Source organism: Pieris napi, chromosome 18, assembly GCF_905475465.1.
Source record: "Pieris napi chromosome 18, ilPieNapi1.2, whole genome shotgun sequence".
Classification (NCBI taxonomy): Eukaryota; Metazoa; Arthropoda; class Insecta; order Lepidoptera; family Pieridae; genus Pieris; species Pieris napi.
This window is the reverse complement of record NC_062251.1, coordinates 1,140,990-1,166,702: the sequence shown is the minus strand read 5'-3', so window position 1 is coordinate 1,166,702 and position 25,713 is coordinate 1,140,990. Positions and strand designations below refer to the sequence as shown.

General features: G+C 35.4%; 1 protein-coding gene across 1 annotated transcript in view; it reads left to right on the top strand.

Moving 5' to 3' along the window:
• The window catches only part of LOC125058435, a 49,564-nt gene extending 24,772 nt beyond the window's left edge, over nt 1-24,792 (top strand). Inside the window, exons 13-29 of the mRNA XM_047662507.1 lie at nt 1,236-1,465; nt 2,950-3,151; nt 4,270-4,404; nt 5,531-5,624; nt 6,595-6,696; nt 9,423-9,537; nt 10,750-10,893; nt 12,176-12,299; nt 14,020-14,114; nt 14,996-15,196; nt 15,910-16,045; nt 16,876-17,103; nt 17,628-17,738; nt 18,868-18,994; nt 22,474-22,588; nt 23,669-23,755; nt 24,451-24,792. Coding sequence (XP_047518463.1) covers nt 1,236-1,465; nt 2,950-3,151; nt 4,270-4,404; nt 5,531-5,624; nt 6,595-6,696; nt 9,423-9,537; nt 10,750-10,893; nt 12,176-12,299; nt 14,020-14,114; nt 14,996-15,196; nt 15,910-16,045; nt 16,876-17,103; nt 17,628-17,738; nt 18,868-18,994; nt 22,474-22,588; nt 23,669-23,755; nt 24,451-24,604 — 2,400 coding nt within the window. The 3' untranslated portion in view covers nt 24,605-24,792. The remainder of the gene's footprint in view (nt 1-1,235; nt 1,466-2,949; nt 3,152-4,269; nt 4,405-5,530; nt 5,625-6,594; nt 6,697-9,422; nt 9,538-10,749; nt 10,894-12,175; nt 12,300-14,019; nt 14,115-14,995; nt 15,197-15,909; nt 16,046-16,875; nt 17,104-17,627; nt 17,739-18,867; nt 18,995-22,473; nt 22,589-23,668; nt 23,756-24,450) is intronic.
• Nucleotides 24,793-25,713: the final 921 nt, after the last annotated feature.

The following is a 25,713-nucleotide window of genomic DNA, read 5'->3' as shown; positions in this document are numbered from 1 at the left end:
CCTAATTACTTTCCTAAAATAGATAGCAATAACCATAAAGATAGTTTTAGTTTAGATAATCAATAATGCGATAGTTTAAAAACGAATAGAGTGGTTATAATATATATGTCAAAGTCAAAGCACATATTTCAATTAGACCACCTAAAATGGCACCTTTGAACGTCAAAGAAAATATAAAGAAGATTCTAGTTGCCCCTTCCAAAAGGTAGTTTCGTGTGGAGAAGAATGGGCAAGAAACTCCACACTTACTCTTTTAAAATAGGTTTACAATATTTTGTTTACATTAGTTTTTTTTTAATGGCTCTGGCACGGTTGGTGCATTAGCCAGCGTCAAGTATAAGATTTTTATAATTCGTGCTCGTCTTAGAAATTCGACCGTGTCCTTCATGTACGGTTTAGGCACTCGCCCGGTACCGCACAACCCTCCCAAAGGCCGATAACAAATTTAAATTAAATTAAAACTTGCCCTCGAACCGGGAATCGAACCCGGTACCCCACACCTAGCTGCCACTTAATAAGACATTAATAAGACATTCATTTACATTAGTTAAATAATTATATGTGATGTATGTGTTTAAAACAGTAGTAATAAATGATTACGTTCTAGACATTCGTCAAAATTACCGTCGTAATGTGCAGTTACAATCATCCGTAATTATGTTTAAACAGTAAATTACTGTAATGTACATTTAGTTATTTTTGAAGTTATACTTCTTTAGGCGCGTTATGAAAAATTTATGAGAGTGAAATTTTTGATGCGCGCGCAAAGTGACACAAAATTATCAGTATGGGCGCCGAGCGTGCGCGAGCGAGATGGGAATAAGACAATCTACAAATAAAAGGAAATAGAATATGCGTGACGTTAGCAGCTATGCCAAGAATTTGGAATGACCATAATGACATTTGTAGTACCTTTTAAACATATATAGGAGTTTTAATTATTTTTCAAAGAAATTTAGCAATGCTTTTTCACAAAGACCTATTTAACTATTTACACTAAATATACAACAACAATTTTTATTTTATTACTTAGTATCCTAGTAATAAACTCAAAATTACAATTTTATTCATATAAATAACCAAAAACACTAATGAACGTCAACAGATCTTAAATTGATTCTAAATTTATATTTACTACCAGTTCGCAAGTCAAGGGCGTAGAGCGGGCAAGAAGAGCTGGCAAGAAACTCTCCGCCACTCTTTAATTGCCAAGTTTTTTATGAATTTTTTTACAGGCTCTACAGGCCCTGGAAGTGAGCCTTCCAATCCTAACAAACGAAACCGAGCATATACAACTTCGTATCGCGGCGTTGCACGCGATTCTACGTTCGGAAATACAAGCTACGGATTTCCTCTTTATCCACAATTTCATAACCAGCTCCGATGATGATCAGCTCAAGAGGTTCTGGTACTCAACGGTGAAGAGCCTCGAAGCCAATCGTTTCTTTGAGGGATATCGTTTTGCGTAAGTATTTTTTGAATACTTCTTTAGGCGCGTTATGAAAAATTGATGAGAGTGAAATTTTACGATGCGCGCGCACCGTGACACAAAATTAACAGAATTAAGTTAGTCGTGCATGTTGGCACGCCGCCTCTGTTCACTGTGTATTTATAATTATAATATTTATCCACATGCTTTGAGTTTCCACATATAAACACGTGTTTTCATTTTGTTTTCATTATAGTGCGAATTTTATATGTGCGTATGAATTATAATATTATCTATATATATAAAAATGAAACCCGTTTTCCGTTGTCACGACAAAACATGAAAACAGCTTGACCGATTTGTCTGATTTTTTTTTATAATATTCCTTGAAGTACGAGGATGGTTCTTACGGAGAGGAAAATTAAAAAAATTGAGTGAAAAAGTCTAAAAACAACACTTTTCTATATTCCCATACAAAATATTTGTAATAATATTTAAAGGCAATTTGAACTTTAATACCTTATCATAAAGTTCAAGTGTTGGTGGAGGGGTTCCGGGAAGGTAAATTTTTATTTTTTGACAATGTATTTGTAATGTATGTATTATCAACTTTCTTTTTATTTATTATCTTACTAGCTAGACCGGTGTCGAGTTTGAAAGTGAAACTAAATTTAAACTCACAGTCAACAGGTTCGTCAAGTTATGAAACGTCATCGATCCAAATCATTTGCTTAGCTGTTTGATCAACTGGCTAAAAATCTTTGAGGCCGCTAGTTAAACGGCGCTGTTTAATAAAGAGGCTAGGCTGTTGATTGAACGGCTTATTAAGCTAGTTGCCTGCGACATATATATAACTAGCGACCCGCCCCGGCTTCGCACGGGTGCAATGCTGATACTAAATACACTACAGAAAAACTGTGCGGCCGGCCGGTACCGCCGCAAACGCTACGTCCCGCAATTTTTAAATCTGTAATATCTTCGAAAATATTCACTTAAATCATACGGTGTAAAGGGTCATAAAGATCTATATTAAATGAACAATGTATTCAAGGTATTTAATTGGTTAAGGATTAATGCTGTATTGGTTAAAATCGCTTCGAAAATTAGCCATTATTTGTCGTAAAAAGTAAATGACAAAAAAAGTTATGGGTTATCCATAAGAAATAGACATATACCATCACGGACTTTTCTGTAGACCTTTTCAATGTGTACAATACTTAGTAAATTATTTTGATAAAACTCGTAGGGTTCAGCCTGCGTTTGCAATGTAAGCGGAAAAAATGTAATTATTTACGACATCACATTAGAAACCTCAAAAATAACAGTACTTCTCCACTATTTAATGGATGTTATTATACATATAAACCTTCCTCTTGAATCACTCTATCTATTAAAAAAAACCGCATCAAAATCCGTTGTGTAGTTTCAAAGATTTAAGCATACAAAGGGAAATAGGGACAGAGAAAGCGACTTTGTTTTATACTATGTAGTGATATATATTATTATTAATAATGTTTTAGATCATACTACATCCCATTCGTCGCGAAGCAAGTTACTAATCCAGACACAACATATTGGGCGACGAACAACTACATAATCACCAATGGTGATGAGTTTGGGCCATCACTGCAGGTGTTCAGCATTGGTGAAGAGTTCAGTGCAATGCCTGCGATGGCTGGAGTCACCTTAAGTTCGGGAGGGCGTCGACCTTATGACACTTCGGTGAGGAAACTTGGGGCATTTGGCATATAATCTAATATATAAAATTCTCGTGTCGCGATGTTTGTGGTTAAACTCCTCCGAAACGGCTTGACCGATTCTCATGAAATTTTGTGTGCATATTGGGTATGTCTGAGAATCGGACAACATCTATTTTTCATCCCCCTAAATGTTAAGGGTAGTCCCCTAAATTTTTTTTTTAATTTTTGTATATTTTTTTATGATTCAGCATTAAAAAGGGGACTACCCTTAGCATTTAGGGTAGTCCCCTAAATTTTTTTTTTAATTTTTAGATATTTTTTTATGATTCAGCATTAAAAAATACATACAACCCCTAATTTTCAATGAATGATATACATGGCAAAACGACGTTTGCCGGATCAGCTAGTCTTATATATAAAATTCTCGTGTCACAATGTTAGTTACCATACTCCTCCGAAACGGCTTGATTTTTATCAAATTTTATATGCATATTCAGTAGGTCTGAGAATCGGCTGCTATCTATCTTTCAAACCCCTATGTGATAAGGGGTGTTCACCGCAAAAAAAAATTTTTTTTGTTTTTTTTAATGATACAACATACAAAAATACGTATAACCCCTAATTTTTACCCCACTACGATCCCTATTTTTTATTATTGTAGATAGCTATTTTTATTGAACTAAAAAATTTTTTCCTAGAAATAATATACATGGCAAAACAAACGTTTGCCGGGTCAGCTAGTTATAAATAAATTTCACATATTTATTATCTAAAACTAAACATTGAGCAATGTGGACAACTCTCATGAGGTCGTAGGTTCGATCTCCGGCTTTGCACCAACTTTCTATGTGCGTATTTACATTCACTCAAAGGAAAACCTCGTGAAGAAACTGGCTTGCCTAAGACCCAAAAAGTTGATAGGAACAGGCTGATCATTTCTTCGCCTTTTAGATTGACAATTCATAAAACAGATGCAGAAATCTGAGGCCCAGATCTAAAAAGGTTGTAGCGCCACTGATTTAAACGTGACGTTCTGTTCTAGAAGATAATTATTCCAACATTACTATTTCTTCGTGATACCGCCCATGGACACTCGAAGACAAATACACCATAATATATATTTCAAATGCTTTTTTACAGATTTATTTAATAGCTGAGGGCGTGTCATCTCATATATTCAAAAAGATGCGTAGTGTCTCAGCAGATCTGAATGTGGAGGCTCTGGTAAAAGTTTTGGAGAAGATGAAAATTTGGACATTGAAGAGTCCACAAGAAGTAAGACATAACGGAACGCCCCTATTAACTTCCTATTGAGGAACTTCTGATATTTCGTTTTAACGTTAGGGGGCGTCCATAAATTACGTGAGGTGTTATAGGGGGGGAGGTTGTCGAGTCAAATCTCATTTAATCTTACGTTGGAGAGAGGGGGGGTCTCGTTAAATATCACGCAATTTTTTTTCTGATTGAAAAAAAAATTAGGAAAACGGTTGACCCTAAAGGCTATCTCTGCAACTTCCCACTAACTCCATACCTAAACGCTCAACATTTCACTTATTTTGTTTTAGTCGTAAATAAAAGCACGAAGCAATGTTTCTTTTTACAATAACCATCCAACGCGTTTACGTAAGAAACCCACATTTTGAAAAATCTCACGTGAGATTGGGGTTGGGGGAGGGGGTTGAATAAAATCTCACGACATCTCACCAGGTGGGGAGGGAGGTACAGAACATTTAAAAAAACACCTCACGTAGTTTATGGACGCCCCTAGACCATTACTTAATTTCTAAACAAACTCTTTGCCGTGTTGGATTGAGCGCAAATGCATCGTGAGAAAACAGCGTAACGTAGACACAAAAATCACCAGACATATTTATTATGAAAATTAATTTATATTTAGCCCCTTAAAATCAGTGCTTTTAAGGCTCTCTCTGCCACGCACCACCTCTTTGGTTTTTCTTTGTGTTCGACGTTATTCTTTGTGTTCGACGTTTTTCTTTGTGTTCGACGTTTTTCTTTGTGTTCGACGTTTTTTTTGTGTTCGACGTTTTTCTTTGTGTTCGACGTTTTTCTTTGTGTTCGACGTTTTTTTTGTGTTCGACGTTTTCCTTTGTGTTAAAGGTTTTTCTTTGTGTTCGACGTTTTTCTTTGTGTTCGACGTTTTTCTTTGTGTTCGACGTTTTCCTTTGTGCTCGACGTTTTTATTTGTGTTTTGAAAATTTCCTGAGTTTCGTTAAAAATTTCCTAGTGATTTCTCCCTACCTTATTCAGTTCCTTAAGTGAACAATTATATTTTTAATATTAAAAATTATGTATGTTATAAGAATTTTGGAAAGGCATGGGAAACACTGCATTATGATGTCAGCTTTAAGCTTAAAGGACAATAATTGTATGTTTTTAACAGGTACATATAGATATAGTGATAAAGGTAGAAGACAAGACAGTATATGCAACGCACATCAATCAATCAAGATTTGAGACCTGGAACGGAATGGAAAGTATGAATAAATCATTATAAAGAGTATGTAGTGACGAGGATACGAAAGAGAATGAGATGGTAGAATGGATGAATGAGCGGTTAACGAGTAGACCAGGCAACCGCGAATGGTGATGTAAGCTTGTCGTACCTGGACCAAAGGACTTAACAGAGAAGCATGAATGGTGAATGTAATAAAAGTGAATGAGGCGAGAGAGGTAGAGTGAGTAAGTGGAGATCCGTGGTTTCTCCCACGGGAAGAAGGCGTGAACATATAAATACATAAAAAAACGGTCACATTAATTTTTATGATTATTTGGTAGAATTACAATCTAAACTTAAACTATCTTTATGGTTGTTGCTTATTCAGGAAAGTAAAATTACGTAAACGAGTTAATTATTAGAGTATTACTAACATTGGACAAAATAATTTTATAACAAAAGGTGTTGCAAGAATTCTGGAAAAAAAAATACAGTTATGTATAGTCATCACTCAAAATATTTTTGGCTATGATTATTTTTCCGACCCAAATATCGGCCAATAGAATTGCACCATTCGACGTCACGTGGTACAACCTACATGGTATTATACTGAAAATTTTTTGTGAAAATTTTCTCTGGTCGTTGCTTCAAGAAAAGTATTAAGTAGTTGTTTTATTCATTATGAAATTCTTATTTGTTAACTGTACATTTCGTCTCATGGTGCAATTCTATTGGCCGACATTTGGGTCGGAAAAATAATCCCCCGAATACCACACGAGCTTCAAAATTATCGGGCATTTCCCTCAAGGTTCCCTGCAAACAAATATAGTCGTCGTGACGACTATATTTGTTTGCAACGAACCTATCGGGAAATACCCGATAATTTTGAAGCTCTTGTGGTATTATAAGTGATTATTTATAATTTATGTTCATACAGATAATACTACATTTTTAATACTGTCAAATTATTAAACTCTTTATTGTATAATTAATGTTGATTATAATTTCAGTGGCAAAATCAATAATGGAGTTTCTAAGATTTGGAAGCCATATCAACCAACAGATGGTCTACTATCCATCACAAATGGAGATGAATGTACCGAGTGAGCTTGGTAAGGGTTTTGGATTTTTTTTTGCTGGCAATTCATCCTATTTCCTTGTTGTATACAAATTAATTCCTTAAAAAAAAGTCGATTTGACAACGCCCTTAAAACTGTTGTTTTTGAAGTGAAACTTCTTTAGGCGAATGAGGGTAAATTTTTACGGAACGTCACGAAGATGTGCAGCGTTTTTGTCGAATAATAGGGAGAGAGCGATTGAGACTGATTGAGAGAGAGTGGGAAGGTCGAATTATTATAGGAATTCTATTTTTTAAATTGAACTTTCGTAAAGAGAATTTATGATTTATTAGTATTTGATATTTTATGCAAAATAAGTTATTGAAATTTCAAATGACGAATTGTTAATAAAATGCCACGTGTTTTTAGTGACAATTAAATTAATTAAATTCCTAACATAACTTCCTTTTTCCCTCCCTCTAAGTCTCGGAAATCTAAAGTTTTAGATTTGCATAAATATGAACAAGACTTAAAAATTAGTTTGCCAAAGAAGTTGCCCTTCTGACATGTACTTTGTACGCTCGCACTTTTTTTATTCGAATTGTTCATACATATTTATAACAAATAAATTAAATCAGAGGTTTAAACAAACACTAGGTTTCGCTTGAGACGTGTATATGTATAACTATAATGTATATGATACAGTTAACACTAGTTTTTAGTTAAAACTCGTTTTCCCTAGTTCAAAATAGTTTTTACTAAATGCCTTTGTCAAAACTAGAAATAACAAGTGAAAACTAGAATTTACCACTGATATAATTCATATTTTCTGATAAAACTAGTTGTCACTCCAAGCTTTAGTTACAACTAGCACTAGAGAAACTAATTTGAATTTTGGGATTGAAAACAAGATAAAGTTTTAAAAATATTTATTAAAAAGATCTAGGGTATAGAAACATAGTACCGTACCTAGTAAAAAAAACTTACACTAAAGGAACATTTTAGGGAACATCAGCATAAAGTAGTTGCCAAGGTGACAACATTAATTAAAAGTAAATAAAATAATCAAACAAATCAACAGAATACAACCATAAAATTTAAAAAAGGAACATTATAATAATATTTTTAAGGGATATTGGTAAACATACAATAAAAAAATAATCAAACAACCTTAAAAATTAAAAAAGATGACGATCTACTTGTTATTGCAAGACAAACTATCGTGGCATTTTGAATTACAAAGGTAGCCATTTTTCTTGCAGAGACACCTTTTTGACATACATCCTTTCTTACATACGCAGAATAAAGTAGCCTTGGTCTGAACAGTTTTAACTGACTAACTTCGAAAAAACGCGTTTTGTCTAATAATAACTAGTTTTAACTGATATTCAATTGTGAGCATCAGTTAATTCTAATGTTAACAAAGGCGTTTAGTAAAAACGCGTTCTAACTAGGAATAACGCGTTCTATCTAAAAACCGGTTTTAACTGTAACATATATACTATACGACATTCAGTTACGATTAATAATAGATCTATTAAGGGTCTTAAAGCATTGATTGATAATAGACGTACTGAAAAGAGAAAGAAAGTCGTATTCTTTCTCACTTTCACACCGAAGAAGAAACTTAGAAAATAAAATTAGAAATTTTTGATAATTTAAAATATTTGGCAGTTATAGCTGTTATGCAACAATCATGGCGCGCATTGTTTTATACAAATTAGTCAATTCGATGAATCCCTATCAGTAGAATTAATAATTAAATAGGTTTATACTAATGGTGATTGTGATAGAGTAGAAATTTACTTAATTATTAAATTAACAATAGGTACTCTGTGTAGCATAATATATTTCGATAATAACTACATATCTAAATATTTATTACATGAATTTTGTAAGCAAGTTTATATAATTAATTTTAGCGTAACGCGCCATCTATTGGTAAGTAGGCGAACTATTGTGATTTGATGAAAATATTAACTGTTTAAATACAACGGTACGAAGGGTCTTTGCAAAAACAACACGTATATCGATGTGTTAGTAATGAATTAAAAGTAATAAGAAGTATAAAGCAAAGATAAAAAATCTGTTTAAATCCATAATCATAGTCTTATTGTGAATAGAATAATGAGTTACCTATTTGTGATTGATCAAGAGCTTATAAATATTTATGAGATATAATCTTATTATTATTCTTTATTTGTTCTGTCAAAAGTTGACATAATAAATAACTATTTAATTATTTTAAAAGTAGATTTGATATTAGCGCCATCTAATGCCGATAATCCAAATTCCGCTTATACAAAATGTAGTTTTGTTTCATGTCGGGGTATGAAGGGTCTGTGCACAAATACCTAATACTTATTCACGTGTATTTGTAATTGGGCAAGAGTTTTTTAATCTTTATGGGTAATCTTATTTATTTACAGTAAAGCAATATTGACAGATAACTATTACACTATCTTTACTTTAATTTTAATATCGGCGCCATCTATTGCCGCGACTTGGTAACTAATACTTCGCTTATACAAAATTTATTTTTGTTTGCTAAACAGTTTCATTATATTATATAAATTACAACTGAGCTTACTCAACACAACCTTACAAAATATTAAAATGTAAAATACATGTGAATACTCACGTAAAACAAAACATTTAAAACTGTCTCTCTTTAACACATTGTAAACGCAATATGGCAGAAAGAGACAATCTCTAGCTTAAATAAAGAAGCTAGATTACAAAAGCGGGTGATTTTTATAAAATTTATTTTGCCTTTTCAGGTACTCCAATTCGCCTACAGTCCCTAAGCATGGGTTTTACCTCTGTTAGAGGTAACCTAACAGCACCAGCTGATCCTACATTGGATCTAGATTGGGAGAACGACTTGCACATTAGGTAAAATAATTATTTATTTATTTCAATTAGAAGTAGAAGTTAGAAGTAAACGAATAAAATAGAAATACTATTCGTACGTATTCTTAAAAGGCCGGTAACACACTCACGAGCATTTTGGCATTGAGACTGTCCTTGTGCGTTAGTTATTTCCGAACCAATTCTACTTAGGGTTCTTCAAAAGAGCGCACCAATTCTTAAAAGGCCTGCAACGCACTAGCGAGCCCTCTGTCATTGAGAGCGTCCATGGGTGGTGAATATTTCGGAACCAATTTGACCTAAGGTCCTTCGGTCCTTAATAGGCCGGCAACGCACTCGCGACCCCTCTGGCATTAAATATCTATAAGCGGTAGCTATTTCCAAACCTATTCGACTTAGGGTAAGAAAAGAGCGTACCAATTTTTAATAGGCCGGCAACGCACTCGCCAGCCCTCTGACATTAAGTGTCTATAAGCGGTAGCTATTTCCAGACCAATTCAACTTAGGGTCCTTCAAGAAAAGAGCGTACCAATTCTTAATAGGCCGGCAACGCATTCGCGACCCCTCTGGCATTAAGTGTCTATAAGCGGTAGCTATTTCCAAACGAATTAAACTTAGGGTCCTTCAAGAAAAGAGCGTACCAATTCTTAATAGGCCGGCAACGCATTCGCGACCCCTCTGGCATTAAGTGTCTATAAGCGGTAGCTATTTCCAAACCAATTAAACTTAGGGTCCTTCAAGAAAAGAGCGTACCAATTCTTAATAGGCCGGCAACGCACTCGCGACCCCTCTGGCATTAAGTGTCTATAAGCGGTAGCTATTTCCAAACCAATTCAACTTAGGGTCCTTCAAGAAAAGAGCGTACCAATTCTTAATAGGCCGGCAACGCACTCGCGACCCCTCTGGCATTAAGTGTCTATAAGCGGTAGCTATTTCCAAACCAATTCAACTTAGGGTCCTTCAAGAAAAGAGCGTACCAATTCTTAATAGGCCGGCAACGCACTCGCGACCCCTCTGGCATTAAGTGTCTATAAGCGGTAGCTATTTCCAAACCAATTCGACTTAACTCTTTGCCTTATTTGCAACGACGCCAGACTTACTTTTGCCGCGCTTTCTGGCGGGTTCCAATCAAGCCCCTGCTTGGACATGATAACAATCTCTTCTCCATGGCCTATCCTTTCCACTCGCGTCGCTTGATCTGCTGGCTCGACAATTAATAAATTTTTTTGTTTACAGGTTCCAAGGTACAAAAGTTACATCACTGTCAACCTATGCACCCCTGGTACAATCCGAGCACACAGGAAGAGTCCAACAATCGCTGGTGGCTCATCTGCCCATCAAATTTAATGTGACTTGCCAAGCGTCAACGCGGTCTATAGCGTGAGTTTTATAATACAGCTTCATCAGCCAATAAGATCCTCTCAACAGCAGAACCTCAGATAGAAGTTAAAAACCGCCTTCCTTTGCTCCAGTGAGCTTCCATCCTGCCAGTTCTTGAATGAACAAAATGTCTAAAAGTTAAAAGTAAAAGTAAAAAAAATCATGTGTCCAATTCACACGTGGTAGAAGTAAAACCTCCAAAAACAAAGTTTTTATAATTAAAATATGTAAATTAGACTTATTCTCTATCTAAATGTAGGATTATTTCTTTAAAAAAAAATATTTTAATTTTTAATTTTTATTTATAACTTTAATATCAATCTTTAATTTGGTAAAAACTAAAATAATAAAAGTTTGAAATAAATTCACAAGATCCAACGTGGGAGAAAATGAGATAAAAAGAGACAGACACTTAAATTAATAGGATTTGGCGTGAGAGAGAGTGAGATAGGAGGCATTATACAGTGTATAAACTTTTAATTAAGTGTAGTACGAAGTTTTCACTTCAAAAAGTTTCTATAACTAATGATTTGTAAATAAAATTGATAAATAATCTAATTTTATAATTAAACTACTTACTTGACTTACTTATTTAATTTTCATCAAATCTGTTTTTTTATTTCAGAAAATGTTCAAATACACACTAATTTAAAGTTTATACACTGTATAATGCCTCCTATCTCACTCTCTCTCACGCCAAATCCTATTAATTTATGTGTCTGTCTCTTTTTCCGTTGCATCCATTCTAAAGAAGTTTCACTTCAAAATCATTTAATCATGTAGGTATCATAATATACACTTATGACTCGTCAGTAAAGAAATACATATTAATGCTTCTAATTTTACATTTACTGCCAGTTCTCAAATCAAGGGCGTAGAACGGAAGAGAAGAACTGGCAATAAACTATCCGGTACTCTTTTTAATCGCCTTTTTTTTACACAACGTTTGTAAGGAGCTGCAGCCATTACACCATGTTCCACATGACATATCAAGTAATTAATAATAATAACATAAATTAAAAAAAACAAAAAAACAAAGACTTGTCCTCTATCAGCAGGAGGCATGGTGAAATAGGAGCACGCACTTACATTCTCGTGGGAACAACACGCAAACACATACATAATAACCAACATCACCGCATACACGAATTCATGTCACTTTCTATACTGATAAATTGAATGTTGTATGGTTTTATGTGTGTGCAGAAGAAGAAGAAGAAGCTGCATTGGTGTAATCTGTAATGGTAGCTTATATTATTAAATAAATCAAATATTTTTACAGGTTTACGTGGTTAAATCCCTTTGCACAGCGGGCGGGCATCGCAATGCACTCCAGGGTACAAATTACGACAGACTCTGCACTTGGAAGGGACTCCTATACTGTATCTTCGAAGCCTATATCTAAAGTAAGTGATACCCTGTATCTACCGAGGAATCCAAGTTGTGGGCATATTTACCATTTGAAAATAGTCGCTCAAAATGTTTACTCCATATTTTTTTTATTTTTATGGCTCTGGCACGGTTTGTGCATTAGCCAGCGTCAAGTATGAGATTTTTATAATTCGTGCTTTTTGCCTTAAAAATTCGACCATGTCCTCCATGTACGGTTTAAGCACTCGCCCGGTACCGCACAACCCTCCCAAAGGCCGAGACTACATTTAAATTTAATTAAAACTTGCCCTCGAACCGGGAATCGAACCCGGTACCCCTCTTTATTCCATAGTTACAAATACAACCTTTTAGATCTTGCCCTAGTCAATAAATAAAATTAAAATGTGCGCACAAAGTACACATGTCAGAAGTGAAACTTCTTTGGCAAACTAATTGTTAACTCAAAGACTATTTCCGAGACTTAGAGGGAGGGAAAAAGGAAGATAATATGTTAGGAATTTAATTGTCATTATAATGTTAACTGTCGAAAATTAATACGAATTATAATTTTTTTTTTAATTTATTTAAAAGATAAATATGTGTTAATTTTTTTCTCCGTGGCTATTTGTTACATGTTACGTTCGCCCTTTCTCACTCTCTCTCAATCGCTCTCTCCCTTTTCTTCGACAAAAACGCTGCAAATCTTCGTGACGCTATTACTGCGTTTCATCCGTAAAAAATTTTCCCTCATGCAGAAGTTTCACTTCAAAAACCGTGGCGCTACAACCTTTTAGGTCCGGGCCTCAGATTTCTGTTTCGTGACCATCTAATAGGCAAGTAGGTGATCAGCCTTCGGTGCCCTCGTTTTGGCGTTTTTGTCTAAGTCCTTACGATATTTGTCATCACCGTACTATCGAGAGTTCAAAAAAATATCATGAAGAATAAATCCAGAAGCTACCAAGGTCTGGGTCTCCAACTCCTGTATTCTTCGTGATCATTTTTACACGCTTTATATAAGCTAATGCTTCACCTGTATGTATGTATGTATGTAACCGACTCCTTCGGACTCGATTTTGACCCACTTTTAACGGACAGATTTAATTCAAACTTTGCGCACCTGTCAAAGATCGATGACAATGCAATAATCCGAAAAAAAAATGAAAAAAATATAAAAAAATTAACTAAAAAATAAATTATAGTTTAAAAAAACTAGAACACACGCTTTTAAAGCACCGTGCACAAAGGCGCTCTGTGCCATATTTTTCGTCTATCGAGCAACCCACGCTTTTTCACTTATAATTTATTATTTTTCCGACCCAAATGTCGGCCAATAGAATTGCACCATGAGACGAAATGTACAGTTAACAAATAAGAATTTCATAATGAATAAAACAACTACTTAATACTTTTCTTGAAGCAACGACCAGAGAAAATTTTCACAAAAAATTTTCAGTATAATACCATGTAGGTTGTACCACGTGACGTCGAATGGTGCAATTCTATTGGCCTATATTTGGGTCGGAAAAATAATCAGAATAATACCAGTATTTTTTGTTCATTACCATTTTCAGCCTAAATTAGGAATTATGTTTCACTTTTTAGTTTGATGTGCTTTAAAAGCGTGTGTTTTAGTTTTTTTTAACTATTATTTATTTTTAATAACCAAGTACATGGAAAGTCCATTACACAGCTGGCGATCGAACCTACGACCTCAGGGATGAGAGTCGCTAACACTGCTCTGGTTTTGATTTACAGGTGAATAAAAATGGCATATTCTTCGATTGTGAGCAGCAGACTTCGGCAGCAGAAGTACTAGAGAAATATTTGATGTCGAAAATAATAAATTACGAGTGAGTTTGATTGAATTTTTACCAATTTCATTAATTAGTTACCAACCAGTGTACTGTGAAACTTATGTTTAAATTTATATGTAATAAATGTCAGGAGTATCTGTATAGTATATCTTCTTAATATATATAAATAACGCGTCACGTTGTTTGTCCACTATGACTCCTAAACTACTGAACCGATTTCAATCAAATTTGCACACCGTGTGTAGTTTGATCATAAAAGATGATAGCTTACATCTCAATTTATGTTATTTTGTTGCAAAATATTTGTTTATTATTTGATAGTCACAATTCTAACTTATGGCGCTGTGTTGAATGTACCAACGTTTCACATAAGCTACAATTTAATGGCATAACCACCAAAAAAGCATGGTGGTCCCCATGACTGGTGTTCTTCTACCGTTTCCCTTGAATAGTTTGCTACTATGTAATATAACAAAAACCTTAGCCACAGCAACGCTTGGCCGAGTCTGCTAGTATTATATATGTCGCAGCCAAGTAGCTTAGTGACCGTTCAATTAACAGCCTAGCCTTTTAACTAAACAGCGCCGTTTAACAAGCGGCCTGAACGATATTCTTCAATTAATAATTAAATAGGATTTTTATTATTTAATTTGACAGTATAATCTTAACGCAAAATTTTATCTAAATTGGGAAGTTATGTCAGAGCAGGGCGTTTGAACACACTAAAAGTTTTCGTAAAAATCATACAATTGACGGAAAAACATCAACGATTTAATGGGCTAGAACACCTCTACAATAGATTCTCCGCGTGTTGCAGTGTCTGCGAAACACAATTTTTTTATACCGGAATCGAACCCAAAACCCCCAGAAACGCCGAGCTTAGTTAGTCACTGGGTTTATTTTTCAATTTGTTTCAGTACTCCACAAACCCAAAAAACCTTCGTGGACACGTTACACCAGCTGACTCCCCTACCAGGTTGTGGACTCATTCTCCCCCCCACAAGACAGGATCAAGGAGGAGATGAAGTTATACGACTTAAGTTTAGTTTGGGCAACATCTCTTTGGAGCGAGTAGATAGTGTTGAAGCCAATTTTGGAGTGGTCTTAAGCTATTATAGGTATATAATATAAATATATATATTTATTTAATTACACTTCGTTACCTTATACAAAAACACATAATAACACGTAACTTCTATTATTCTATTATGTATAAACAAAAATGTTAATGCTAATCCAAAAGTTAATTGAGTCACAATATAATATAATATACGTATATATTATAATTACGACGCAGAAGAAAAATGATCAAAAAGAAGCTTTTCAAATAAATTTAAAGACAGCTCGTCTGATATCAATTGATAAGGAATTCCATATTACATACATTCATTCCACACATACATTCCATTCCATTCCAGGATACTTTGCACAGTAAAGGAGGAGTGATAGAATTCAGTTTTATGAGTAAGAGTTTCAAGCAAAACTACCACCAGAAAGAAACATAAAATTTTGCTCTAAGTAACTAGAAGATAAATTATGTAACAGGAGGCGAACGGGCAGGAGGTTCACCTGATGCTAAGTGCCCATACCGCTGCCCATGGACACTCACACTGCCAGAAGGCTGTACACTGCGGGCCTCTTAAGAATTGGTACGCTCTTTGAAGGACCCTAAATCGAATCGGTCGTCCCAAAAACTCCTCTGAACACTCTCCATGGTAGTAGAAGATGCAGAGTTACCCCACATCTCTAAGCAACGCCAAGGGACGCTCGAAAAGTGACTGGTCGTCGAAAAACCTTTTGATAATAACTAAAACTTTTTTTTAAATTACAGCTTAGATGAAAAGACCGTCTTCTTAAAGATAGATTCTAACACAAAGATAAAGAGTACAGGGAGGAATGTCTCAGCTGAGTGGAACTTATACGTGAAGCAGCCACAAGCAGCAGACCCGAAGAAGACACATTGGAAGGTATATACTCTGTTCAGTTTCTGGATTTTCGATGTTATACAGGAAAGGAGTGGAACTCCTTGCCTATCTATCTTCTCTAGAGAGCATAATATGGGTTCATTTAAGCGGTGGTTAAACAGATATCTTCTGGACAGGCTTGCCCTCCAATAGGCCACAGCTCACTTTACATCAGGTGGGATTGTGGCCATAAGTTTGAACAAATCTGTATTTAAAAAAAGTGCGTGCGTACACATGTCAGAAGAAAAATTTCTTTGGCAAACTAATTTTTAAGTCTTGTTCATATTTATGCAAATCTAAAACTTTAGATTTCCGAGACTTAGAGGGAGGGAAAAAGGAAGATATGTTAGGAATTTAATGAATTTAATTGTCATTAAAATATTAAGTATCGAGAATTAATACAAATAATAAAAAAAAAAATATTTATTTCTTCGAAAATAATAACTTAAAAAAATACTAATATTTCATAAATTCTCTTTACGAATTTTTAATAATAGAATTTCTATAAGGTAATTCACCCTTCTCACTCTCTCTCAATCGCTCTCTCTCTCTCTTTTCTTTGACAAAAACGCTGCATATCTTCGTGACGTTCCGTAAAAATTTTACTCTCATGCGCCTAAAGAAGTTTCACTTCAAAAAAATTAAGTTCAATCTTCATTGAATAGATATTTTGAGTCAATATTAGATTTATCTTGAAAAAGAATACTAATTTATTCTTTTAGAAGAAAAGCTTTTTCCCTATAAAATCGATAAATCAAACGCAGAAATATATTTGTCCCAACAATATTTAAAAGGCCGACATGTGCCCTCAAAGTTCTACTGTCTCTTATCAGCTCTGCTACAAAGAAGATGACGTAAGCCACGCCCCATCAGACGAAGACATCACGACCACGCCCTCAGCGTACGAAGGTCTCGTCACCATCACGTACAGGTCCTCTGATAAATTCGTCAGCTGTTCCACGGACCAGAGCAGCACCATTGAAGTCAAGTACCGAGGGACTCCAAAACACGGAGATGGTGGATTGGAGAGGAATGTGGAGTTTCAGATTGTGGGAGAAAGGGTATGTTTATTATTAAAGTAGAGGAAGGAAGAAGGATCTTCACAATATTCCAGAACTCTGTAATAAATATGTTTTCTTGTAACAAGTTTTCCCAGTTTAAGAACCCGTTGGGGGCCTCATAGCCTAGCGGTCTTATTAAGTGGCAGCTAAGTGAGGGGTACCGGGTTCGATTCCCGGTTCGAGGGCAAGTTTTATTTTAATTTAAATTTGTTCTCGGCCTTTGGGAGGGTTGTGTGGTACCCGTTGGACACAGCATTTTGCAGTTAACAATCAGTTTTTAAATAAATAAATAATTATTATTATTAAACACTTAGCAAGTATATTAAATTCCTCGAAATAATTGTAATTATTATTATTGTCAATTAATAATAATAATAATTACAATTATTATTATTGTCAATTCGAGGAATTTATTATTATTAATTGTAATAATTGTAATTATTATTATTGTCAATTAAAATTATTTATGTCCATCAAGCATTATCTCTGTGTTATAATTTTTTTTGATATATTTCATATTTCAGCTCCACGACTTCGATCTGCTTCCAAAACTGGGTCTGATGGGTGGTACACCAGCTGGTCAGATCCTCGGGAGTCTTGACAAGGACACTATAAACGCTACAGCAGTTGTCAAGGTGAGTTATATATTAATATACTAATTTGAATTTAGGCCTGGGCCTCAGATTTCTGTATGTTTCATGATATGTCAATCTAATAGAGAAGAAGGTGATCAGCTGCGTCTGACACATTTCAACTTTTTGGGTCTAAAGCTGGTTTCCTCTCAATGTTCTCCTTCACCATTAGAGCACAGTCCATTGGTGCACAGCCGGGGTTTGACGACCTCAGGGATGAGAATGTCACGCTGAATAGGCGAACAAATAAATTTAATACAGACTTAACCTCTCATGACTTGAGGCAGTATAATTAGATATATACGCAGCAGGGCTATTCTGTAAATAATGTTGACTTAAATCTAAAATTGTCTCTAACAAATAGCGATTCGAATAATCACTTCATGGCTAAAGCAGTATGTGGTAAAAATATAATAATAAAACCCATTTATCTGCAATCTTTACCAATGTACTGCTTAAATTTGATCTTGTAATCCTGATATCCTAGCTTCATTTAGTACCATTGATCGGAACCCGTAAAGGCCTTCTTCAGCTTTATCCTAATCTCTCTATCCATGTTTTTCTTTTTCCATTAATTTCCTGGTAATGCTTCTAAATCTTTGTGCTCTTCACTATCTTCTCTTCAGATAGTTGTCTTTAAAGTCAGCTTTTTTTAAATATCTTTGCCATGGCATTCCTTCTCCATTCGCTTCCTGTTAAGGCTTTTATATCTATCCACCTTTTTAAAGACGCCCTCTTCTCCTTTTTTCCATTCGTAATGTCTTTAAAGTCCAGCTTTTTTCAAATATCTTTGCCATGGCATTCCTTCTCCATTCACTTCCTGTTAATGCTTTTATATCTATCCACCTTTTTAAGGAAACAATCTTCTCCTTCTTTCCCTTCGTATAGAATTTTTAAAAGTCCAGCGTTTTCCAAATACTGTAGCTTTCTTTCTCCATTCGCTTCCTCCTAATGCATATCTATTATTATCCAATTTTAAAGGGGGCTCTTCTACTATTTCCCCCTTGGTCCTTTCTTGTTTTTAAGTCAACCTTTTATCTGGATCTATACGCCCATTGCCTATTCTGTTTTTCGTGGTAGTCAATGTTTAAATCAGAGTAAGCTTGTGTGTGACGTTTAAACGCTTTTTCAGGAGAAGAACGGAGTAGCATCTCTTGTTGTCAACCATGGACCAGAGATGAAGTTCAAGTCGGACAATATTGCGTGGCTGTTGGACAGTGTGACCGGAATGCAACTTATGAAGAAATTTGGATTTTACAGTAAGTGGTTGATTCGATTCCCAGCGATAGATTCTAACTATCTTAAAATATAACGAATTTGGACATATTTTTGAGATTAAAATATTTTTATGGTAATTTTGTTAATGTATTATTTGCTTTCTTTATTTTTATACGACAGGGGGCAAACGGACTCACCTGATGTTAAGTGATACCGCCCCCCATGGACACACTCAATGACAGAAGGCTCGCGAGTGCGTTGCCGGCCTTTTAAAAATTGTTACGGTCTTTGAAGGACCCTAAGTCGCATTGGTTCGGATATACCCACCGCCCATGGACAATCTCAATGACAGAGAACTCGCGAGTGCGTTTCCGGCCTTTTAAGAATTGGTACGGTCTTTGAAGGACCCTAAGTCGAATTGGATCGGAAATACCCACCGCCCATGGTTACTCTCAATGCCAGAGGGCTCGCGAGTGCGTTGCCGGCCTTTTAAGAATTGGTACGGTCTTTGAAGGGCCCTAAGTCGAATTGGTTCGGAAATGCCCACCGCCCATGGACACTCAATGACCGAGGTCTCGCAAGTGCGTTGTCGGCCTTTTAAGAATTGGTACGGTCTTTGAAGGGCCCTAAGTCGAATTGGTTAGAAAATACCCACCGGCCATGGACATTCAATGACAGAGGGCTCGCGAGTGCGTTGCCGGCCTTTTAAGAATTGGTACGGTCTTTGAAGGACCCTAAGTCGAATTGTTTCGGAAATACCCACCTACCATGGACACTCAATTACAGAGGGCTCGCGAGTGCGATGCCGGCCTTTTAAGAATTGGTACGGTCTTTGAAGGTCCCTAAGTCGAATTGGTTCGGAAATACCCACCGCCCATGGACACTCTCAATGACAGAGGGCTCGCGAGTGCGTTGCCGGCCTTTTAAGAATTGGTACGCTCTTTTGAAGGACCCTAAGTCGAATTGGTTTGGAAATACCCACCGTCCATGGACACTCAATGACAGAGTGCTCGCGAGTGCGTTGCCGGCCTCTTTACGTGAACCTAAGTCGTATTGGTTTGGAAATACATTGGGCAGCTGGTTCCACAAAGTCGTGTAGTATTTACAATATTAACATAAATAGTAATAATAATAAATTAATAAATAGAAAATTAAAACAAATTTAAAAAGTGTTGCGGCAGTGTACCTTTACACTGGCAGCATTTCCTCACTGTACTGCGATATTCGTTAAGGAAAGCACCAGCTCTGGGGTCACCAAATAGCTGAGTACAGCACCACACGGCCCAAGAGTCTCTTCTCCAAAGGGAACAAAATCGAAGTTGGAGGAAAGACTCTCATTTGAGTCGTTTATTAATTTATTCAATTACTACAATTTTAAATCGCCCCTGTTTTTAAATTCTATATTAGACGATATTTTAAAAGCAATGACTAAAATACTCACGCAATTAAACCCATTGGCTAGTTGATAGAACATGTATCGTGTATGTCTTAATTAGTTTAACTTAATTTAATTATAACATACTCTAGTGCCTATTATAATCTCTAATGTATGGTTAATTATATATTAATTAATTATCGAATCTGTGATATTAAAACAAAAAGACACAACACAACAACTAAAGTCAAAGGACGGGTCATAATGAGAGAGAACCAAAAATGAAACAAAGTCGCAGACAGAGAAGATGAGAGCAAGAGAGACAAGCTGTAAATGTAAAACTGTTTGCCACTATACAGGGTGGCCAAAAAGTCGTGGATCAAACGCAAATAGGGGATAGATGAGGTCATCAGCGGCAAAAAATTGTTCTACAGGAGGTCTCTAAGGTTAGGTCGTTGTTGTTTTTTCGTCCTAGAAAGATATAAGAGTGAGTCAAGGCCACGTGTAATACCTTTTCAGGATCCCTATTAAATGCGCCAAAACTTGTAGTACAGGGACACTTTTCGGTGGAGTAATTTTTTTTCACAGTGAGGTCCAAAGTAAAGAAAAATTTATGATTTGAAAAAATGTTATATCGTATCACTTAATATTATCTTGAATACACTCAATAAACAACTATAAATAGTATGTCTAACGCAAGAACTCATCAGTACCAATCTAGTGGATATTATGAGAAAGATAGAGGATGTAGATATTTTCGAATTTTAAGAAGAATTAGTAAAAAAAGTCAATTTTGATATAAAAACCAAAAAAGTCGATTATGTATTTTCGTGTTGTTCCCACGAGAATGTATGTGCGTGCGTATTTCACCATGCCACCTGTTGATAGAGGACAAATCTTTGTTTTTAATTTATTTTATTATTATTAATTACCTATAAATTACTTAAGATGTCATGTTGAACATGGTGTAATGGTTGCAGCTCCTTACAAACGTACAACCAAAAAAATTTGCGATTTAAAAGAGTGGCGGAGAGTTTATTTCCAGTTCTTCTCTTCCGTTCCACTTGATTTAAGAACTGGCCGAAAATGTAAAATTAGAAGCATTTAATAAGTATTTCTTCATTGACGTTCATAAGTGTACATTGTACATATTACAAATGATTTTGAATGTTTTTTTAAAACTAGAATAAGAATTATAACTAATCAAAGTTTCCTAATTTTGTCACTCACTGACTGATCATCAAAACTCTAAGGCACTTTTATCAGACATAGAAGCTTCAAGAATACAATTAGTGTTTAAAACTAATTTAGTCAATATTAATGTTAGGTTCTCTAATTACGTAATAACTAAGACAGAATGTCCCTTAAGGTGATTTATCCGACTTGGGTCTCACTTTTACGGTAAAAGAACTGCGTCGCGAGAGTTACGTAATCTAACAGTTACATATATATATATATCCTTCAAGTAAATAGCGTACCAATTCATAATAGGCCGGTAACGCACGTGTGAGCCTTCTGGCAACTTTGAAGTTAAAGAAATACAACTATTACAAAAAAGTAACGAAAATATTGTAACAGAGAGAGAGAAAACTTTTTTATACCACATTTAATAATGTTAATACAATTTATAGCAAAACAACTAAAACTAAGATTTTCAATCAAAATTATATTAAGACATGCCGGCAGTCTCTTGATTGCAGGTGCCCATGGGCAGCGGTAAGCACTACTTTATAACAAATACGCTAAAAATTAAGCTGTCGCGGTATATCATTAAAAGGAGTAATAAGAATATCCATAGTGCTAAATCACCTGCATCATGAGCACACCACACACACCCTTACGTACATACCCTCACTTACACACACTCACGTATACACATCTCATACACACCCTCACGTACACACCCTACATACACACCTTCCTGTACACACCCTTACGTACACACCGTCACACACAATCACACAAAACAGCCGAATTATTTATTACTCACTTAAATTGAATGATTTTTATTGCTTTCGTCCTTACGTAAATGATTGAATCTTTTTATTATGTATTTCATCTTTGGTTATGTATTTAGTATTATTTTTGTTATATATAACTTATATTAGATGTAGGAACTAAATAAATACTTCCAAATTGTTTCAGGAGAATGCAGGCTCCAAGGACTAACAGTTCAAACATTATCAGGGAGTGTTGATCAATTGCAACCAATTCAATGCGCTGAGACCGTAGTACTAGCTGACTGCTCAGAATTACCAAGGTATAAAATAAACCAGTACTACAACCTTTTTAGGTCTGGGCCTCAGATCTCTGTTTCAATCTAATAGGCAAGTAGGTGATCAGCCTCCTGTGCCTGACTTGGGTCTAAGGCAAGCTTTTCTCGCGATGTTTTTCTTCGTTCGAGTGAATGTTAAGTTTGTAATAGACAGTTCATTGGTGTGCCGGGGTTCGAACCTCAGGTATGAGAGTCACGCTGAAGCCACTAGGCCAACACTGATTTAAACCGATTTTGACGTCACATTACTGATTTTGTGTTTTCTTAATAAAAAGAAAGGTTAATTAAAGTTGTGATTTTTGAAAAAAAACGTAATTAAGAAGTGAATGAAAAAAAGCATGTGTGTGAACCTTCAAAAATTTTGGTTTCAAGATTAAGAGACATATTCAATTTTAAGTGTAATATCAATTGTTGAAAAATAAATAAATCAGTGGCGCTACAACCTTTTTAGGACTGTATCTGTTACAAGATCATTTGTTTTTTTTTATATAGAAAGGGGGGCAAACGGGCAGGAGGCTTACCTGATGTTAAGTGATACCGCCGCTCATGGACACTCTCAATGCCAGAGCGCTCGCGAGTGCGTTGCCGGCCTTTTAAGAATTGTTACGCTCTTTTCTTGAATGACCCTAAGTCGAATTGGTTCGGAAATACTTCATTGGACAGCTGGTTCCACAGAGTGGTGGTGCGCGGCAAAAGCTGCCTTAAGAAACGCTCAGTTGTGGAACGGCGGACGTCGAGGTGATACGGGTGGAATTTCGTATTGTCAATCTAATAGGCAAGTAGGTGATCAGCCTTCTGTGCCTGACACACGCTGTCGAATTTTTTAGTCATAAAGCCAGTTTCCTCGCAATGTTTCCTTCACCGTTCAAGCGAACGTTTCGCTCGTCAGAACTGGCTTTCTGACGAGCAGAAAGTACATTGGTGCACAGCCAGAGTTCTACGACCTTAGGGATGAGAGTCGCACGCTGAAGCCACTAGGCCAAAACTGCTATTTCTTAATGATGTCTTCTTTATTCTTTTTCTTTTTTTAAAGTACCTATAAAGGTGTATCATCTATGTTCACAGCTTTGTAATACTACGAGAAAGCGCCGGGCGTATTAAGATGTATGATATTGACCACACCGCAGGGAATACTACTAAGACAGAATCGCCGTGAGTATCAAATTATATTAACAAAAGTACCGACACTATACTTACAGCCGTGCGATTCTGTAACTCACTTTTCAAACTCTCACAGCGGTTTTCACAGCGGCGGTCGCGCTCAAATCAGTCATGACTGCATTTTACGATTTGGCATTCTGATAAACAATAAACTACAAGCTCTCTCCGCTTGTCAAGACGTAATTTAGAAATTATTGTAATTGGTTTAGTTTATTTTCTCTTCGCGAACGAATTTTTGAAGTTATACTTCTTTAGGCGCGTTATGAAAAATTTATGAGAGTGAAATTTTACGATGCGCGCGCACCGTGACACAAAATTATCAGTATGAAGTTGCACACGGAAGATGCTACGGCATTGGACATAATTTAAAATCAACATTCAAATAATAGAATTTATGTTACACTTAATGTAAGAGAGTAATATATTTGTTTAATTTTTCAAATGTAAACTGAACTTTATTGACTATAATGACTCCTTTTCCAGTCTTTGATTATTTAATTGTAATTAATTATTTGCATGCAATCAAAAACTATTTTTAATAATGCCAAAGAAGTATAACTTCTTACGCGCGTACATAAGTACACACACCCTATAACTAAAAAATGCTCGGTCTCTTAAAATTCGTTATAAAGAGTTTACACTGCATTTGACAGCTACGTGTATTAATTGACAATTAACTTTTCCAGATTAATACCAATTAATGACGGCGTCAGAATTGCATCAGAATCAACCGGTGTTTTGATTTATAAGAAACACAATGAGACCGTAATCCTAGTGCCATTCGCCTATATGGACACAGTTTGTGGTGAATGCGTGGGGATTGATTATAATAATTGCTAGAACACATACATCAGTTGTTCGATAAAAAATCAGGAACGGTTTAGTTTCGCCTAAATGAATAGAGCTTAAAGCGTAAGATTATATAACTCGTGGCAAATACGTCTGGTTTTGTATATAGAAACCAATGTTATTTTAAGATATATTTAAGTATTTTGTAGTAATATAGTTAATAAAGAATTTAACATTAATATGTTTCAATAACTCAGCCTCACAAGATAGAACCTTTTCGTGTTTAATTCATAATTAGGTAAGACAATGTACAAACTCAAACTCAAAAATATCTTTATTCAAGTGGGTAACCAAGTACACTTTTGAATCGTCAAGTTAAATTAATCGTAAATTTACATTTACTACCAGTTCGCAAGTCAAGGCCGTAGAGCGGGTAAGAAGAACTGGCAAGAAACTTTCCGCCACTCTTTTTAATCGCCAAGTATTGTCATACAAATTGTTTGAACTGGAGCAAATCAATCCCAAGGATTAGGATCATTTAAGTAGTCCTCAAATTTATAAAAAGCTTTGTTGATTAATTTTCGTTTAACGAGGGCTTTGAATTTATTTAGTGATAATACTCTAATTTCGCTTGGGAGTTTGTTGTAAAAACGAGTACACTTATGAACGTCAAAAAAAATGTATTAAATGCTTCTAATTTTACATTTACTGCCAGTTCTCAAATCAAGGGCGTAGAACAGAAGAGAAGAACTGGCAATAAACTCTCCGCCACCGAAGTTTCACTTCTGACTTTTCACGCACGCCCTTTTTATATTGGTGACAAATATTAACTAGTTATATTGTAATGACATATAAAGCAAAATCGTTACATATATTATACTAGCAGACCGGCCAAGCGTTGCTGTGGTTAAGGTTTTTGTTATATTACATAGTAGTAAACTATTCAAGAGAAACGGTAGGAGAACACCAGTCATGCTTTTTTGGTGGTTATGCCATTAAATTGTAGCTTATGTGTGAAACGTTGGTACTTTCAACACAGCGCCATCTGTTAGAATTGTGACTGTTAAATAATAAACAAATATTTTGCAATAAAATAATATTGCGGGTATAAATTGAGATGTAAGCTCCTACCTTTTAAGTTAGATCAAACTGCACACGGT